The sequence below is a fragment of the Sciurus carolinensis genome, chromosome 4, assembly GCF_902686445.1.
Source record: "Sciurus carolinensis chromosome 4, mSciCar1.2, whole genome shotgun sequence".
Lineage (NCBI taxonomy): Eukaryota > Metazoa > Chordata > Mammalia > Rodentia > Sciuridae > Sciurus > Sciurus carolinensis.
This window is the reverse complement of record NC_062216.1, coordinates 111,423,453-111,443,591: the sequence shown is the minus strand read 5'-3', so window position 1 is coordinate 111,443,591 and position 20,139 is coordinate 111,423,453. Positions and strand designations below refer to the sequence as shown.

The 20,139-nt window shown below is 41.0% G+C and overlaps 2 protein-coding genes across 8 annotated transcripts in view; one reads left to right on the top strand and one right to left on the bottom strand.

Annotated features, from left to right (window-relative positions):
* Csrnp2 (cysteine and serine rich nuclear protein 2) overlaps window positions 1-9,787 on the top strand; it is a 25,422-nt gene extending 15,635 nt beyond the window's left edge. For all 3 annotated transcript variants that reach the window (XM_047548994.1, XM_047548992.1, XM_047548993.1), the window contains exons 3-5: window positions 985-1,244; window positions 4,584-4,880; window positions 6,368-9,787. In XM_047548994.1, coding sequence (XP_047404950.1) covers window positions 985-1,244; window positions 4,584-4,880; window positions 6,368-7,291 — 1,481 coding nt within the window. In that variant the 3' untranslated portion in view covers window positions 7,292-9,787. The remainder of the gene's footprint in view (window positions 1-984; window positions 1,245-4,583; window positions 4,881-6,367) is intronic.
* Window positions 1-20,139, bottom strand: part of Letmd1 (LETM1 domain containing 1) — a 25,386-nt gene extending 5,247 nt beyond the window's left edge. Inside the window, exons 1-9 of one of the 5 annotated variants that reach the window (XM_047548997.1) lie at window positions 20,005-20,139; window positions 19,305-19,456; window positions 16,283-16,398; window positions 15,594-15,676; window positions 13,648-13,834; window positions 13,425-13,526; window positions 13,174-13,326; window positions 12,366-12,462; window positions 894-5,097 (exon numbers count right to left, since the gene is read on the bottom strand). In XM_047548997.1, the coding sequence (XP_047404953.1) occupies window positions 5,078-5,097; window positions 12,366-12,462; window positions 13,174-13,326; window positions 13,425-13,526; window positions 13,648-13,834; window positions 15,594-15,676; window positions 16,283-16,398; window positions 19,305-19,456; window positions 20,005-20,126 (1,032 nt within the window). In that variant the 5' untranslated portion in view covers window positions 20,127-20,139 and the 3' untranslated portion in view covers window positions 894-5,077. Of the gene's footprint in view, window positions 1-893; window positions 5,098-10,892; window positions 11,451-12,365; window positions 12,463-13,173; window positions 13,327-13,424; window positions 13,527-13,647; window positions 13,835-15,593; window positions 15,677-16,282; window positions 16,403-19,304; window positions 19,457-20,004 lie in introns of those variants that run through there. The other 4 variants (XM_047548996.1, XM_047548995.1, XM_047548998.1 and 1 more) reach the window with 4 other exon arrangements.

Here is a 20,139-nt window from a genome sequence, read left to right as displayed (position 1 = left end):
CTTATCACAGTATTGCCTTGCTTTTCAGAGTACCTTGTTGCACCATTAGTGTAGACTAAAATCTGATTTATTCTAGCTGATTTTATTTGTTGTAGTTTGTGGGTCCCCAGAGTGGCCTGAATTAGATTGAAGAAGTTGTTCAGGACTCTACCCTTCCCCAAGCAGAATCTCTCCAGGGACTCAGGAAATTATAGCTATACTAGGACATACATGCTTGCTGCCTAGACAGCTGGGGCACCTCCAGAGTTCTTAATTCTTATGGCTCAATTAGTTCTTGGAAAGAACTTCTGAGCCTGTAAATCAGGGGCCACATCTAGCCCACTGCCTGATTTTGTAAATAAAGTTTTATTGGAACACACTTATACTGTCTCTGATTGCTTTCATGCTATGGCAATAGGAGTTGAAGAGTTGCAACAAATACCTTATGACTTTAGAGCCTAAAATATTTACTAGCTGACTTTTTAGGGGAAAAGTTTTGCCCTCCCCCTGCTATAGGTCAATTCTGTCCAAAAGAATTTTCTATTATGATAGAAATGTTCTATATCTGCATTGTCCTGTGGTAGCCATTAGCCACCTGTGATTCATGAACACTTGAAATATGATTAGTGTAACTGAGGATATGACTTTAAATGTTTTAAATTTTAATTAACTTAAATTGCCACATGTGGTCAGTTAAGTTATAGATTATTATATCTTAAAAAGATCACCTAGCAATCCTCTACCCCGCTGCTGTCTAAAAATAGATTTTGTGGTCATCTGTTTAGGTGATGTCAGTCTAGAGGCAGTAGTATGAACCAGATGAAGTTCATGGTCCTTTCCAACTATGCATTTATGATTTGAAAATGTTAGGAAGTTCTCTAGATGCAAGGAGCACATTTTAGAGGAAGGCAGTTAAGAGCCTAGATGAGTAAAAAAAAAAAAAAAGCAAGGTCCCCAAAGAAGCCATCTCTGTGTTAATAACTTCTTTCTGTGCTCTCTTCTCAGCCACATCCATCCTGAAGCGGCAGAAGCAGCTACGGAGGAAGAATGTACGCTTTGACCAGGTGACTGTATACTACTTTGCCCGGCGCCAGGGTTTCACCAGTGTGCCCAGCCAGGGTGGTAGCTCTCTGGGCATGGCCCAGCGCCATAACTCTGTGCGCAGCTATACGCTCTGTGAGTTTGCACAGGAGCAGGAGGTGAACCATCGAGAGATTCTTCGTGAGCACCTGAAGGAAGAGAAGCTCCATGCCAAGAAAATGAAGGTGCCTAAGGGGTCTGGGAGTCTGGTACTTCCCATATGCTAAGACATATGTAGAAACCTATCTAGGTCCATTGATTTGGGGATTATTGTTGAGTTTCTGTCTTTTGGGGCCTGAATAGGAACATGAAAATGTCCATTGATTTTTAAATTTGATTGTTGTCCTTGGTATGTAGAGATTCCAGAGTTTTCTAAAAAGGAGTCTCAACTTTACAATCAAATCTTTTTAAGCTTACCTTCTTTTTGTCTTGAAGTATCTATCAGAGATAGCAAAATTTCTTCTTTGGAATTCCCTTTCCTCACCTCCCTGCCCCTGACTATCTAACAGATTTTTTTTTTTTTTTAAGTTTAAAATGTGCTGAATTTTAACTTTTAATGCTTTTAATGAATTTTAATGTTTTCAGGTCTGTCACCTCTGGAATTCAAGAGAGCACAATTTTCAATTTCTTATCAAATGATTGCTTCTTACCCAGATGTGTGGAGCAGATTTGGGATCTTTCACATTCCCTGCTCGCTCGCGCTCTCTCTGACTTCATTACCCCTAGGCGAGAGTCTTCTAGCTGCAAACAGCAGCATTATCACATAGGTACTTCGAATTGTATAATAGTGTGCCTGTCATCCGATACAGCACCAGCTCTTTGGGTTAGGAAGAGAAAAAGGCTGGGAGAAGACCCATCTCAGATGGCTCTTTATAGCCACCCATTTGCTATCTTAGCACTGTTTGGTACTACTCCATGCCCATAGTTTCCACAGGTCCTCAAAAATTTCTAGGGCTGGAACTGTAGCTTAGTGGTAGAGCACTTACCTAGCATGCACAGGGCCCTGGATTCAATCCCCAGCACCACGAAAGAAAAAAAATTCCTCTAGGTTTCTTTTGGGCCTAAAGCATGCTGACCCATATTAAAATAGGTGGCTGCATTTTCCAAGATTGTGGGTGAGACTCAATAGAACGTGGTCAAATTGGACACTGGTGGCAGAGGATGTAGGCTGACCAGATCTTTTTCCTCTCTCTCTTTGAGAGCTTTATGTCCCATCTCCCTCAGCCCACTCCTAAAGCCTTACACCTGTTTTTCTAACTAGAATGACACCCAGGCGTCCCTTTCTTCTGTCTGAGGAATTCCATCACTGGCCCTATCGCCTTCCTGCTGCTATAGCAACAGCTGGGCAAGTAAACATTCTTCTCATTAACTGCAGTAAAGACGCTCTTCCTTTGCCCTAGAAGAACACTCCTTTCTCCTAAATCTGGTAGCAGAATGATCTATCAAACAGGACACCATCCAGTTCTGTGCCCCATCCCCCAATAGGACTTCCAAGGACAAAGCCAGGTAAATCCAAGACTGAGATACTGGATTCCTCCTTGTTAGGAGGAATCCATTTAGTGGTTTCCAGCAGAGGTGGCATCTGTCTTTATATGTCAAGAGAAAATCCTTGCCTTACCTTTCTCGGGTCTAGTTTACCTTTTTCTTAGAAAATTTTCCTGTCTTTAGTATTCTATAAGGGATGCAGTTGGTCTCAAAAATATATTCCCTATCTCTTATATGCCATTAAATGTTTGTTTTCTTTTTCAGCTATATTTCCTGTCTTTCGAGTTCTGCAGCTTTAGTTACCTGTAATTTTTCTAATATTTTTAATTTATCATTTGTATTTTGTTTTGTCCATATGAAATTCATTATCACAAATGGTATAAATGGGAGTACAGCTTTTCTTTCCCAAAAAATATCCACTTGTCCCAATATCACTTAATAACTAGAAGACTCTTCACTGCTTTGAAATGCCACTTCTATCAGAATAAACTCTCTTCTCTACATTCTACATGGGTTTCTTTCTCTGCATCTCTAATCTCTTTCCTTTTAGAGGACAGTAGAAGGGAAGCCCACATTGGCGACCCAAAAAGGAGCAATCCTACCATCTACAGAAGAGAAACTTGTAGTTGCCTGTCCAGTACAGAAATAAGGCTGGGGAACTCCCAGACCCTGCACTTTACTTCCCTCATTTCTTAACAACTTCCCCTTTCCCCCAAACAAGCAAGCAAACCAAGTATGTAGCTTACTACTTGGGTTTGTTGCATCACATCTCTCCCAGGAGCGGATCCTTTCCCAGCACTCTCTCTGGTTGTCTGATGAAATAAACCAAAGACTTCAGTCACTCGACTTTCATTCTGCCAGCAGCTTCCAGAGCCCCAGGGACCGTGGGGCCTCATTTTCTTTACTTGGATTCTCTAGTGAGTTTGCAGAACTCATTCAGCTACAGATTGTCTTTAATCTGTCCTTCCACAGAGATTCCATTTCCTGGCTTCTATCCTCTCAGCCCAGAAAACCCAGATTTCTGCCCCTAGATAGCACACTTGGTATTATTTATACCACCCTGCCTGACATGGAATTCTTCTTTGAAGTCAAATAGAAAAGGATTAGAAAGGAGAAAGAATATATCTCTTTTACACCCTGGGCTGGGAAAGCTTTCTTTGATAGCTGTTGATAATATGCTCATTTTCTACCAATAAAATGAAGCTTTTCTGAGCATGCACAGGTATTTGTTCAGGATTCAGTTTCATTGACAAGACCTGTTAGCTTGCTATTACACTTTAATATTTTAATGAACCCTTTTTCTCAGAAGGTGATCTTGGGCTATGAGGTACAAGTTGAAAGGTGTTTTGCAATTTACCTATATATCCCAGGAACATACAACTATTGATAGACCTTTTCCCTCCTGTGTGAAAAGGCAAATGAACTGAGCTGCAGTGGTGGCATACACTACTAATCCCAGAGACTCAGGAGGCTGAGGCAGGAGGATTAGAAATTCAAGGCCAGCCTCAGCAACTTAGCAAAACCCTGTCTCAAAATAAAAATAAAAAGGACTGGGGATGTAGCTCAGTGGTAAAACACCTGTGGGTTTAATTTCCTATGCCAAAAAAAAAAAAAAAGACAAGTGAGCTGAACTTACAGAAATGAAGGGAACATTTCTGGGAATAGGTTTTCTTCTAGGAGGGAGGGTGAGAGAGCAGTTTTCTGAGAAACCTGAACCCAGAAAGGAGATGTCCCTTTGTTGACAGGGCGATGTTAGAGCCATGTAAGATATCCTTCCATTCTGCTGTGGTTTCATTCTCTTGGCCTTTGTTTTTCAATATGGTACCCACTAGTCACATGTGGCTATTTAAATTTAAAATTAAATGAAATTAAAAACTTGACTTCTTATTTGCCACATTTCTAGTGCTTAGAGGCCACCTGTAGAGTGGCTGCTGTGTGAATAACACATATCTTCCCATCAATGCAGAAATTCAGTGGAACATGAGGAGGTTTGTGTTGCTGATGCTTGAGGCTGACCTTTCCTGTCTGTCTCTTGGCAGCTGACCAAGAATGGGACCGTGGAGTCAGTAGAGGCTGATGGCCTGACACTGGATGATGTTTCAGATGAAGATATTGATGTGGAAAATGTGGAAGTGGATGATTACTTCTTCCTGCAGCCTCTTCCCACCAAACGGCGACGGGCCCTGCTTAGGGCTTCTGGGGTTCACCGCATTGATGCTGAAGAGAAGCAAGAACTTCGAGCCATCCGCCTGTCTCGGGAAGAATGTGGTTGTGACTGTCGACTGTATTGTGACCCAGAAGCATGTGCCTGTAGCCAGGCTGGGATTAAATGCCAGGTCAGTCAGAGTTGGCTTAAGGGTCAGGGGTATGGTGCAGGTACCAGGGAAATGGGTGGCTACCCAGCCAGGGATGGTGACCCCCACCAGCTGTGAACATACTCCAGGTCCACAATCTTCCTCCATCAGCAAAGGAAATAAGCATGACAAGATTCTTAGGCTGTGGAGATACCTATTTTATCTCTGTGTTTCATACCTCAGAGGTGATAAGAAGCAGCTGTTAGCAAAGAGAAAATCAGGGGTTAGCATGGCTACCATTGAATAACTGTTCCTGACCGATGCCTTGAGATAAAAGGAAGCAGAGAAATAAGGTGGGCCTAGAGATGCCATCTGTTAACACTTGTAGTACCTCTACTCCAATTTTGTAAAAATCAAAATGGTTTTGAGGTCCTTTAATTCAGGATGAAACCTAGGCTGGCAGAGCTTAAATCCTTAGTTTTCTATAAGAAAGTATCATCCCCTTGTCAGCCTTGTGACAAGGGACAGTTACAAAGATATATTTCAATGGAAAATAGCAGTAATACCCCAGAGAATAAAATTTGTCTGGAACTTCTATTCTGAGGATGTGGATGCTGAGTTTTTGTGGTTGAATTTTTCCCAATCAGCCTTTTCCTTCTGATTTTTAGCTAGGTTAACAAATAGCTACAGCAGATCTGGCCAATAAATTGTTTTTCAGACTGAAGTCCCATAATGAATCAGTCTGTTACAGACCTAAGAATTGTTAGGACTGGTATGCAGATTTCTATAAATTGATACCATTAGGAAGACAGTACGTTTGCTTACTCTCATGTATCTAGTTTTAGTTTTAAGGCAATTTTTGTTTTAGTTTTTCCTTTTTTGATACAAAGGGGAGATTTGGAAGTAGAAAGCATCTCTTTTCCAGGTAGTTCTGATCTGTAAGTTAATTATCTTGGTAACTGCTTCAGAACTAAACTGGTCAATCCTCAGGGGAAAATGAGTGAACCTGTAGTGAACAGTTGGCTATTACTTAAACCTTTATTCTAGCACCTTAATGAACTAAGGCGCCTTGGCTTAGTTTCCGCAGAATGTGTTGCTTTGTTTTAGCAAGATCTTCCCCTTACTCTCCCAGGCTTGTCATTGCAGAAGGCCAGGTAAATTCTGGAAGTCCCTGAGACACATAAATTTCTACTCTGAGACTTGTCAGCACTCAGGTATCTCTGGAGTCTCTAACCAAAAGGAACCTTGATATGATGTTTGTCACTTTGTATTTAGAAGAGGAGACAAAGCCCTAGGGAGAAATACATGACTGACTCCAAGTCATACCACTAATTAATGACTGAGCTGGAATTGAAGCATAAGTGGTCTGATAAGTGCCATCTAGTGCTGTCAGCTTGTGCTGCATGTTGTTTTGAATTGGTTGCTTCTCTTGTAGGAAGACCTCAAATCGGAACTGCCTGTGTTTGCCAGCTAGTGTCTCCTATCTCCACTCTTAGACTCTTGCCTCACCCTCCTCATGTCTCCCTCAGGTGGATCGCATGTCCTTTCCGTGCGGCTGCTCCAGGGATGGCTGTGGGAACATGGCTGGGCGCATTGAGTTTAACCCAATCCGTGTCCGGACTCATTACCTCCACACCATCATGAAGCTGGAGCTAGAGAGCAAGCGGCAGGTGAGCCGCCCAGCAGCCCCAGAGGAGGAGCCCTCACCCACTGCCAGTTGCAGTGTGACAGGAGCCCAAGGCTCTGAGACACAGGACTTCCAAGAGTTCATCGCAGAGAACGAAACAGCTGTGATGCACCTGCAGAGTGCAGAGGAACTGGAGCGGCTCAAGGCCGAAGAAGACTCCAGCGGCTCCAGTGCCAGCCTGGACTCGAGCATCGAGAGCCTGGGCGTGTGCATCCTGGAGGAGCCCCTGGCTGTTCCTGAAGAGCTGTGCCCAGGCCTCTCAGCCCCCATTCTTATCCAGGCCCAGCTGCCCCCAGGCTCCTCTGTTCTGTGTTTTGCTGAGAACTCAGATCACCCGTCTGCTTCCACGGTGAACAGCCCATCCTACTTGAACAGCGGGCCTCTGGTCTACTACCAGGTGGAGCAGAGGCCAGTCTTGGGAGTGAAAGGAGAGCCTGGTACAGAAGAAGGCACAGCTTCTTTCCCCAAGGAGAAGGATCTGAGTGTCTTCTCTCTCCCTGTTACCTCACTGGTGGCTTGCAGCCCCACAGACCCAGCTGCCCTCTGTAAATCAGAAGTGGGAAAAACACCCACTCTAGAAGCGCTATTGCCTGAAGATTGTAACTCTGAAGAGCCTGAGAATGAAGACTTCCGCCCCTCTTGGTCCCCCTCAAGCCTCCCTTTCCGCACGGACACTGAAGAAGGCTGTGGGGTGGAGAAGACCTCTCAGCAGAATGAGGACCGGCCCCCTGAAGAGTCTGCCCTAGAACTCCCTCTAGCAGTGTGATGTGGGGGTGGAGATACTGCCTCTTGCCCAGTCTCTATTTATTCCCTTATTTTATCTAATGCCATTTCAAAACAAAACTGTAGAAGCAGCTGCTGCTCCCATGTTATTTTATTGGGGTCTATGGGAAATGGGTGGGAAAGGATTGTTTGTACAAGTATTTTTTAAAAGGAAAACAGTACCAAGGAGACCAGCCCCAGCTCGATGTGGGGATAGGCTTAGAGGAAGCTGCACAGTGCCGAATACTGAGCTTTCTGGGCCATTGGAACAAAGCCGTAGATCTCACAGGAGAAGCTGGGTAATTCAAGCAGCTATTTATGTAGGGACCAGAATACAAGAATTTGAACACATGGCAAAGCCCCTGCTCTCCTGAGCTCCAGGCAGAGTACAAGCTTATTTCTCAGTGGTTGCTCTGATACCCATCTTGGTGTATCTAATCATTCAATTGGAAAGGCCACCTGGTTGGATCTAGTGAGGAGGGGTAGAAAGGTCTCTGTATAAAACCTCCAGGATTTCTAAAAATTTAACCTACCTTCCCTCAACCCCCTATTTGGTAAATAAGTTAATATTTGACATGTTTGGTGTTCTCTGACCTGCTCCCCATACTGGGGATTCCTGGTCTGTAACTTGAATTGTTTCTTTCATATGTTCTTAGATACTAGAGTTAAATTTGTCTTTTTTTTTTTCCCCCCTCCATCCTTTTTCCTTTGAAGAAAAAGTGAGATTGGCTGGGTATGTGGTATAAAGAGCCTGAGGCTTCTGCCAGCGTCTTACGTGCTTTGTTGGGCAGCTTCTGGCTGGGCTCACCCATCCCAGGGGAGGCCTATATGGAGCATTAACTATGTCCAAAGGAGGCCGCAGGAACAGCCTGCTGTCTGGAAAGATGACTTTATTTGTGTCATGCTTGCTTTTTCACCCACGTTTTTTTTCCCCCTCTTTGGGAGATCTGAGCTTTAAATGGAATCTATGATGTGGCAATTTAAGGTCACCGACTAGATTTTGTTCTTTTTTTGTGTATCTACCCTCGTGGTCCTTCTTTGACATACTGGGTTAGACAGTTCTTATACTACTCCAGTTCAGCCCAAGAACTGCAAATGTTTATTGCATCTTGATATATATAAAAATTGGGAACCAATTCTTAGATGCCACATACGACTTCCAGTTTCCAAATGATTCAAGATCTGATTATAACCTTTGAAATGTATAAAATGGGACTCAAATTCAGTTATTACCTCTGTCAATGGTTCTTGTTCTCTTATATCCAGCTTATGTTCCAAAATCTGTTCCATGAACAACACTGATTTCTTTTTATAGGCAAAGTTATCTTTGCCTCTGTTTTAAAATGGAAACAGTAGGAAACAAAACACTATTCTTTAGCATCCTTTATACCATGCTTCACATCTGGTATGATTTATTAACCAGAAAAAAAAAAAGTAAGACAACTTTGGGGGGGCAGGAGTGTGGGGGAGATCATTATTCTTAACTTATCTTGCTCATAAAAGCCTTTTCTTTTGGGATATCCAGGCCCTGGTATGTGAAAGCAACCTTCATGTATGTGGCAGCAGCATTTCACTTATAAAATCTAAGCCTCAGGGCCTTGTATTTAATACAGATACATATTTTAACCCACTCTGCCTTTCTTGTTCATTCCTGTTTTTGCTTGGTTTTATGTTTGGAGGGAAGGTCTTAATGAAGTTACACATGTCCATAGCTCTCCCCGTCCCCCGGCCTCACAAAACATTTGAGATCAATCTATGATCTAGATGCTTTTCCAAACTGAGCTGTACTCCCCCACCTTAGATTGGAACCCTGAAACACAAGCATGAAGCTTAATTGGGATTTTGGTTCTGTGGGAAAAATATTTTCTCAAGTTTGTTGGAAGAAGAGGGAGAGCTCTACACACTTCCCCTCCTTAGGAAGACTCCAGCTTAATTTAGGAAGTGAATTCCAACAGCTCGCTAAGAAATATATTAGCCTTTGGGATCAAATAAATTTAAATTTGTAATTAAACTCATTGCCAATCCATAAGATAAATGATATTTCTACAAAACTCTAGTTTCTTAATCTAAGTCCATCCCTTCATTAACTCTACAATTCTGATTCACACTGACCCCAAACTTGTGAATGCTAAATATTAACATTTAGCATTAACTGTTGTCAAGCAAAGGGCCTTTTCTACAGCCTAGTCCATCTCATTTCTGGTGCTACCCGAGTTGGACAAAACTATAGCTCATGGTTGCTAGGAAAGCTAGGCCTCTGATCATAGAAGCAGATTGCTTCAATCCCACTTAGTCTTGGCCTTGATAAAAGAAATTACTCTTATTAACAATTCTTATTTTCCAGTTTCCTTTCTCACATACTGTACACGGTAGTATTTTCAATGTGAATCCAAAGCTTGTCTGGTTCTCTGAAAACAATTTTTCCCCCTTTAGGTTCTTTACATTGTGATAATGCTGTATTTAAAGAGAATATTTAAATGTAATATTAAAGAAATATTCAAAAGAATGATGTGTTATTCTTTATCTTGGCAGGCCACAATTTAGTTACTTGTTAGAAAAAGATGTTTCTCCAGCTTTGTATATAAAACTAATTAGGTCAGTTAGGAATTAATGTTAACGATAGAAACACTTTGTGATGGAAATGTAGGATGTTCTCTTTGGAGCAGAGAGCCTGTCTTGCCTCAGGTGCCCTTACACACCTCTTCAGCTGAAGCAGGCCTTGCTCCTATCCTGTTAGACCTTCGCCCTGTCTGCAGTACCATTTTTCTCTATTCCTGGTTACCACCTAAAATGTCCACCCAAAGATCAACTTAAAATTGGTTTCTTTAAAACTTCTGTCAGAAGATTCTATATCAACCAATTAAATCCCCATTAGTTAGGTTATGTCAGTCTTGGAAAAGGAGACTTGGCAAAATGATTAGAGTGTGCATAAGTAATTTCCATTAACTGATTTCAGGCAGTCTTTACTTGGGTTTAAAAACAGTGCTCCATGCATTTACAATAAGTTATTACAGAACTACAGGTCAAGAATATACACACAAAAGCTAAACCCAACTTACTATCTCGATGCAGATCTTCCTGGTCTCCCAGGGCTGGGCAGTAATTAGTACCTTATGGGTTTTGACCCATGGCCCAAAGAAGGCAGCCACTGTTGGTTACAGTTGGATTGCTGCAACACAGTGGAGGTAGCAAAGAATTTAAGATCCTTATGGGCTATATGACAGCCCAGAAATTAAGACAGTTGGGGGGGTGAAGGCTGTAAACACTAGGGAAGGGGTGAGATGGCATTTCCTTTTTATCTTTTCCTTTAGAATGTTCCCATAAGTTAATTCTTTCAAAAAAAATTTTTAAGGTATTCAAAGGATTTTAAATGGAGCCCATGCCAGTGAGAAAGAAAAAAAAAAATTTCCGTATTTTTGGTCACATCAGAAAGGATGGAAGAGAGCACTGAAGGACGTACATTTATATAAATGCTCCAGATTAAGTAGTGCTGTTCTTGTCAGCCAGAAATTCTTTTTTTTTTTTTTTTTTTTTTTGGTACCAGGGACTGAACCCAGGGGCATTTCACCACTGAGCCAAATTCCCAGCCCCTTTTATTTTTTGGGACAAGGTCTTCTAACTTATTGAGGTTGGCCTTGAACTTGTGATCCTCCTGCCTCAGCCTCCCAAGTCACTGAGATTACAGGTGTGCATGCCCGTCAGAAATTCTTTAACAAAAACAAAACTGTAAAGAACATGGCAGTCAATGAATATTAGGCCAAATGATTCCCACCACGGGCAATAACTGACTTATAGGACCTGACCATAACAACACAGGAAAAGCCTAGTTAGGAGGTTGCTGCCAGCTCCAGCTTACTGTGAAGGTGGGAGGACACTTCACATGGGCCATCCCTGGACAAGGGTTTGTTTTAGTGCAAGCCGTGAGGGGAATGTCTGCAGTTCCCTTATGGGGAGTGCGCTGTGAAGCCCAGGGCACCCACTCCTCTGCCTCCCACACACCTGAAAAGTGCACAGACTGCTAACAAGTGCTGTTTGGTCCCACACTGCTATGCTATGCGACTGCAGGACAATGCCATCCACTCCATGGTTCACTCAGCGCCTTGTCCCAAGGTAGTTGGTGGAAAGCAGGACCACGTTGTGCAGCAAGAGGGACAGCTCAGCTTCTGAAAGTACCATCAATGTTAATGTTTTGGCAAGGGGCCTATTTACTTTCTAAGTGCCTCAGTTTATACAGCTCGAAACTGGAAGCAGAAAGTCAAGTAAAGGGATCCAGAGGTGATTGCTCTCAAAGTTCCCCTACTTCATTCCAGCCCCTGCACAAACCCTGTCCTTTGCTTCCACTATTTATTCACATTAACTCATCCTCTATTTCTTGATTCATGTGATGACAGTAGAAAATTCAGAAGTGGCAATGGTACTCAACACAACTGTTACCTTGAGATTCTCCTGGTACAAACTGGCACTCTAGGACATTTCTCAGCTTCAAGATTAGCAGACCTACCCTGGATAGGCAAAGGCCTAGAAAACATCAAGACCTGGGCAAAGGTTCCAAACAGGAGACTGGCAGGCCTGATACCTGATACTTTTTGTCTAATTAGTATAGAACTTTTCTATTGTTTTAAATTCGATGCCTTTAGATCGGTGCTTCTCAACTAGGACAACTCTATCCCTTTCCCCTCAACCCCCAATCCCAGAAACATTTGGCAATGTCTGGAGATATTTTGGGTTGTCACAACTGGTGACAAAAGGTACTACTGTCAATATTGTCAGCAATATTGGTAAACATCCTATAATGTACAACATAGACCCCCTCAAAAATCAATAGTGCCACGGCTGATAAATTCTGTTTCAGATTAGCATGCATTCTTTCCTGTGTTCCTACAATCCTACCACTCTCTCTCATCAGTCTAATTACCTGCCTAAGCATGGGGTAGGCATGTGAGTTTCTGCCCTTTCAATTAGATATAAATGTTAGATAAAGGTCTTAAGATTATTTAACAATTAACTCCAAAATTTTCTCAGAATTAAATATAAAAATGACTTGGATTTCAGTGGTATGACCATGGAAGCTGTTTTACCTTTCAAGCTGCAGGAAATTTGTAGCCATTCTCCCAGCCAAGTTCGACACCTGTCTTCAGCAATGTGGGTAGAATTCAGGCCACGAAGATAACAAGCCTATTCCACTCAGAAGAGAAATCATCCTTAATAGGCATACAGTGAATATGCCAAGGAAAAGAAGTCCACAAATAATCCAAAATCTTCTTTAAATAAGTTTCAACCTCATTCCATAACAGTTTGAACTAGTGGTAGATAAGATGACAAGCAAAGAGGTCTATTCTATAGTTTGGATCTGAAATGTCCTGCAAAGGTCCCTATATTAAAGGCTTAGTTCCCTATTTGGTGCTAAGGGGAGGTGGTGGAACTTTAAGAAGTAGGGCCTATTGGCATTGTGTGCCTTTCTTTTAATTCTGGGTCACCACAAGGTGAGCAGCTTTGCTCCACCATCCACTCCCTGCCCTGATGTGCTGCCTCACCACAGGCCCAAAGGTAATGGAGCCAACTGAATGTGAACTGAAACCTCCCAAACCATGAGCCAGAATAAACCCTTCCTCTTTTTAAATTAATTATTTTAGGAATGTTACAGTAACAGAATGGTGATTAATATCTATATAATCTAAGACAGAAAGTCTAAAGTACAGTATCCTCAGTTTTTGAAGGACCAGAAGAAGTACAACTACTGTGGGTGATTCCTTCCTAATAGTTATGTATACTGAGAAAAATGACACAGAAATAAGGTGAGAGAGTAAAGATATAGCAAGACAAGGAGCCCTTGTAAGCTTCTAGTCCTCAATGGGATATTGCTTGATATTACAATCAAGCCCTTACCGATTTCACTTCCTGAGCAGTCAGCTGGCCAATCCCCAGCTTTGCCAAAGCCCTGTCCAGCTGGTGAATCACAGTGGTATGAGTCTTCAAACGATGCCTCAAAAACGGAGGAGGCAGATGAGGTGTGAGAAGCATGGCCCGGCTCAAGGCTTTCTGTGATACAGCAGGATAGGAGAAAATCAAATAGTATCACCTCAAAAAACCTGAAATAAGGTGAGGTTGTGGAAAAAAGAAGTCCCCAAAGTACTTACCATCTGCAAAGTCTGGAGGTGGTTCATGCCCAGAGGATGGTTACAGAAACACTCTCTGAGAGCCAAGATATCATGTGCAGCTGGGTGGGTACCCTTGTGTATCTTGGGAGAGGTAAAATTAGGACTGTTAGGAGGGTCCTGACTACCCCCCATACCTAGGTTTTAGGGTACATGGGCTCTAACAAGATTCCTAGTTTGCAGGAAGAGTTAACTAGAAGAATACCTTGTTACACAGGTCTGTCAGATGCCACCGAAGTCCTGCATCAGAAATGAGAGGAATGACCATCTCTAAATTACTAAGGATTTCTGAGTGGGACTGCTTTCGAAGACCATGATAGATATCTAAGAAATCAATTTGTTGTTTTGGGGTCCAGAAATGTTTAATCAGTAGTTGCCTTGGAAACAGGTACCTGAAAAGAAAAAGAATCACAAAGTTACTTAGTGACACTAACAACTTTCAAAGTAAGCTAAGAAAGCATTTGGCAGACATGAATGCTAGGAAGAAGGGATGGAGACACTACCTACCTCAATGTTCTTTAAGTGAGTCTCAAGCTGAAAATTTAAAGATATACTGAAGCACAATTTCAAGCAACATTACTGAAATGTGATGTGAAAGAAAGCAGTAGTAGAACAGCTTGGCATGCAGCAATCAGATAAAATGACTCCTTTTGAACATGTGACAAACATGTTTTAGACAGAGTTGTAGACAGAGTTGGACACTGTATGTAATGTTAACAAACTTACTTATAGCATAACAGTATGGCAAGGCAATAAATGTGTTTATGTGGATAAATTCACTTTTCCACATGTGTGGTAGTTTTATTTAAAATTTTATTTATTTATTTATTTTGTAGTAGTGGGGATCAAATCTAGTTGTGTCCTATCTGAGTTACATCCCCAGCCCTTTTTAAAATTTTATTTTGAGACAGGGTCTCACTAAGTTGCTGAGGCTGGCCTTGAACTTGCTATCCTCCTGCCTCAGCCTCTAGAGTCACTGGATTACAGATATGCAGCACCATGTCCAACTGTGTTGTAGTTTTAAAACATGGCCACAAATTCTCTGGCATCCTTGTATGGACAAGTACAGTTTATGTCCCCTTTGTTTAATCTGGGTAACTGATTTAGCCAACAAAATAGAGCAGAAGTGAGTTTATGACCTCCAAGTCAAGGTTATCAATACACGGCTATAATCCCAGAGGCTTGGGAGACTGAGGCAGGAGGATTGCAAATTCAAAGCCAGCCTCAGCAACTTAGTGAGAGCCTAAGCAACTTAGCAAGACTTTGTCTCAAAAAGAAAAATAAAAAGAACTGGAGATGTGGCTCAGTAGTACAGTGCCCCTGGGTTCAATCCCTGGTATCCCAAAAAAAAAAAAGTAACCTCCGGACTAATCCATTCTGTAGATAAATATCACTGAGGAGACTATGAGGAGACTATGTCAGCACCACATGAATGACAAAAGTCAGTCACCTACTTGAGTCCTGCCCAAATTCTTGACCCACAAAATCATGAAAATGGGGGTGGCTTTAAGCTATTAAACTCTGAGGTTGTTTGTTATACAGAAACAGGTAATTAGAACAACATGAAAGGTAATAGTATGGAAGTGTCACCTTAGGCTACAAAGAAATAAAGAATGATATCAGAATAGGAAATGCATTATTTTCCTGAAGAAAAAAAATGTCCCCAACTGTATAGAGGGAAAAGAGGGATGGGAGGGGTGGGGGGGAAGGAAAAAATAACAGAATGAATCAAACATCATTACCCTATGTAAATGTATGATTACGCAAATGGTATGCTGTTACTCCAAGTACAAACAGAAACAACATGTATCCCATTTGTTTACAATAAAAATAAATTAAAAAAAAAATGTCCCCAAATTTAAATGCTTCTCAGGGAGTGGGATGCTGTCTTTAGGGATAATGGAGAAGATCGTGATCTCACTTCACATCATGCAAGGCAGCTAAGTCACCTATACCTACCACTGTGATGCATCCTGATAACTAAGGTGTTACTAAGTGGCTTTTATGAACCCTGGGATAATGAAAAGATTGGAACAGAAAGCTGGATAACCTCTGCCTCGCTTCTAAAATGAAGTTCTTCCTAAAATAAATTTTAATTTTAAAAAATCTATGTACATTCAAGATGCTGGGGATAGACAAGCATGTACTCACATCAGCAAGAAGACCAGGTAGTTGGCAAAGGGTGGAATGGAAATGATACCTAGGAAAAGACACTTGGTGATGTCTCGACGGAACTAGACAGAAATAAACAGATGTAGTTTAACCCAACCAAGTTTTTAATATAATGGACAAACCCTCCAACCTTTTGTGCAGTAAACTTCTATTACAGCCCAGTAAAACTACCAAGTTTATGTTTATCTACTTCTAGATGGTAAATTCCTTGAGCACAAAGCCTCAAATTTGTTCACTTCTGCTTACTAAATAGATAGTATATTATATCAAATCCCTCAGTGAATGTTTCCTGATCTGTAGAATGGGTCCTAGACTCTTACTCTCAGCTTCAAAACCGTCCATCAAATCACTACCAAATACACTTTCCTGCTTCCCCATGGATCCTTGAAAATTTTTGTATATTTAGAAACAAATTGGATTTTATTGCCTACAAATTTTATTCAAAAGTGTGCCAGAAACTCTATAGAGCTCTGCTAAGGAGAGCTATAATTCTGAAAAAACCTAATTCTGACAAAAAAATCAGATATGCTCATTGAGTTCAATACTCGATTTCACAGCAAAGAGGAAAGGCTTGATAAGTAGTGAATATGAAAAGAAAAATACTTGAGATCTTGATTAATGGCAATTATCTCACAGTAAATTTCTGGATATTTGCCCTTGGCTCATACCTGTCTCAAATGCTCCATCTCCCGGTATGAAAGTTGATGAAACTTTATATTGTGCTTCCACATATTTGTCTTTATTCTTCTAGCCTTTTTGGCATCAGCCCATAACATCTGTAATCCTGCCTCATTAAAGTAGAGGACAGAGTGTGATGTTATCCAAGATTGAATCTTACAACCGCTTCCCACTCTATGTTCATTCACATGCACACACAATCGCCCACCCCAACACTACTCTATATAAAAGCTTTAAACTAGGTAACTGGAAACTCTTTTGAGGCCAATCTATCCTTTTTCTCCAAGCATACTACCTCTCATCCAGCTAAATTGGTTGGGTTAATGTGATGCTCTCCCTCTTCAGGTTCATTACTTGCTCCTTTTTAAAAATCGAGCTCAGTTACCTCAGGAAATCTTGCTCAATTAACCCTGTGTATTCCCTGCCAGATATTAACTTATCTCCTTTCTGAAACACTTTTATAAGTTGTGTAATTCAACATATTTCTATGATTGCATTTTACATCTTCATTCTATGAAAATTCTTATATTTACATATGACTAGTTTTTTTAAATGCTTCCATATTTATGAATGAAATGATATCTCTATTGGTTACAAAATAATAAAGAAGGCAATTGTATAAATAAGATTGGCAGCCATGAGTTGGTAACTGTTGAGTGAGGTTGAGTACAAGGAAGTTAATTATATTATTCTCTCTACTTCTGAGTATGTCTTAAAATTTCCATAATAGAAAGTTTTAAAACAAACCAAAATGCTCTTGGATTCTTTTTTTCTTATTTGATTCTAGTTAAAAACCTGGGATTGGACAAAGCAGTCATTTTTATCTTCACTTTATAGTTAAGGATAGGTAATTTTTCTTTTTCTTTCTTTCTTTTCCTTCTTTCTTTCTTTTCTTTTCTTCTTCCCCTCCCGACCCCCAGTATTGGGGAATTGAATTCAGGACCTTGAACATGGTAGGCAAGCAATCTACCACTAAGATATATTCCCAACCCTTTTTAAAATTTTATTTTAAGACAATGTCTCAATAAGTTGCCCAAGTTGGCCTTGAACCTACAATCCTCATGCCTTAGTCTCCCAAGTAGCTAGAATTATAGATGTACACACCATCACGCCCAGTTAATGATAGGTGATTTTTCAAGTCTGTGAAGCTCCAATAATTGTGATAATATTCAGAGCTAATAGTATGGTAGTTTATTATAACTGGTATTATGAAAAAGTACAGAGTATATTATTAATAGCTAATACTGGGTACTTTCTAGAGACTAAGAACTATTTTAAGTACTTTACATGTGTTGATTTAATTTTCACAACTATATGGTCAATAAGTAGGTTCTATTATTCTCATTTTTACAGATGAGAAACCCAAGGGACAGAGAAATTGAATCACTAGTCTATCACCAGTCTACTCCTAAGGCCAGTAAGTGCAAAGCTGGGATTTAAATCAGGTAGTCTGGCTCAAGATTGAACTTTTGAATATATATATATATATATATATATATATATATATATATATATATATATATATATAAAATGCCCAGAGTGGTCTTGTACTTGCAATCCTCTTACCTCAGCCTCCTGAGTCATGAGATTACATGCATAAGCCAGTATACTTGGCGCATATACACTCATATACACACACACACACACACACACACATACACACACATATATGAAATTATACATATATGCATATATACATAACATATGCACATATATATGCATGTATGCATACATACAATTTCTTAGTAATTACCATTAAAAAATCAGCCAGGTGCAATGGTGCATGTCTAGATCCCAAGTTCAAGGCCAGCTCCAACAATTTAGCAAAACCCTCCCAGCAACTTAGCAAGACACTTTCTCAAAATAAAAAAAAAAAAAGTATATGCTGGCCATGGTAATCCCAGCTACTGGGGAGGTTAAAACTGGATGATCACAAATTCAAGCCCAGTCAGGTCAACACAGCAAGACTTCATTTCAAAAATAAATAAATAAATAAATAAATAAATAAATAAAAATAGAAAAAAGGCAAAACCAAGTGTACATAGTGCCTTTTCTATTGCAACATGCTACCTAAGATAGATTTGTAACAAGCATTAGACCACTTTTTTTTTTCTTTTATTTCATACTTTTGCAGTACTGAGGATCAAACCCAAAAAAGCTCTACCACTGAATTACATCCCCAGCCCTTTTTATTTTGAGACAGGGCCTTGCTAAATTGACCAGGCTGGCCTACTACTTGTGATCCTACTACCTCAGAGTATCTGGGATTATGGACTTGCACTACCATGCCCAAGTAGGCCACAGTTTCTTATGGGCCATGACAAAGGATAAATCATACGGCAGGTCTGTACAGCCATAAATTCCTATCCTTGTGCAAGACAAGGAATTTCTACTATAGTTAAAAGCATGGTTAAGAAAAGCACAAGAGCTGAGGTCATGGCTCAGTGGTGGAGCACTTGCCTTGCAAGTGTAAGGCACTGGGTTCATTTCTCAGCACCACAAATAAATAAATGAATAAAGGCCTGTCAACAACTAAAAATAAATAATAATAATAAAATAAAGAAAAGCACAAGAATATGCCTAAATTCTCATCCCTCCTGTGTTGTCAAAAGTTGTTCTTTCTAGAAACATTCTTATTTATTTATTTATTTTGGGGATTCTGGGAATTGAACTCAGGGGCACTCAACCACTGAACCACATCCCCAGCCCTATTTTGTATTTTATTTAGAGACAGGGTGTCACTGAATGCTTAGCGCCTCACCATTGCAGAGGCTGGCTTTGAACTGTCGATCCTCCTGCCTCAGCTTCCAAAGCCGCTGGAGTTACAGGCATGGGCCACTGCGTGTGGCTAGAAACCTTCTTAAGAAGTGCTAACTTATAAGAATTAGTTTAATGCTCTAACATTTCTGAAACAGAAGACATCCCGGCTCACACCCCTAAATGATCTTACATACTCTATCTGACCTTGTCCAAGAGCAGATTCAGGTATTTCTATTTTAGCTTTGTTTTTACCTTTCATGAAGATTGTGTACAGGACATAGAAGCGGGGGAAATGACGACTCAAAAAACGATGGTATTTCCCATTTATCGCTTTTGTCTTGGTCACCACATAAGAGATCAAACTCTTCACATCTGCCTTTGGAGAAAGGTGGAGCTTTGAAGACCTACAAGGAAGATCAAAGAGACTATCTGGGAATCAGTCCTAGAAACCCGTCACACCTGGGATTCCTAATGTAAAATACAAGTACAGAGAACATATGCCAAGACTTGAAACCTGAAGTCCAAGGAAGATCTTGGGTCAAGAAGAGAGAAGCAATCAGATTGAGAAAGCAGATCGGACAGAAGTCAAGCAGAAAGAGAAGTCAGGAAGAGGTATGAGCCTGAACAGAGTCAGGGTTATGGGACAATTTGAACTGCAATCTAAGGCCAGACAGAGGTTGAATGGAGATAGAGGCGGTAAAACCTGAGCCGAAGAAAGGAGGCTGAAAGATGAGCCCAGGACATGGGGCATGGGGGAGATCAACCAATATGAAACACCGAGAATCGAGAGGGTCAGAAATCAGGTCCCTGGCAGGGATCGGAGTTCGAATCCTGCGTAGAAGAACAAAAATCCCGGGACCAAGGCATAGAATCCTGAGAATTAAGCAAGCAAGTTTGAGCCACCGGAAGGGTCTGGACGTCAAAAGTGCTTTTCTCTCTCCAGGTCCCTCACCGAGGGGCTCCCCAAGTGAGGCCAGAGCGACCAAGTTGCAGTCTCCGAGTGACCAAAGGTCCAGGGGTGACGACCGAACCCCACAGCGCAGTCCGTGCCCAGCACACCCTGGACAGCGCCATTTTCACAGCGAGG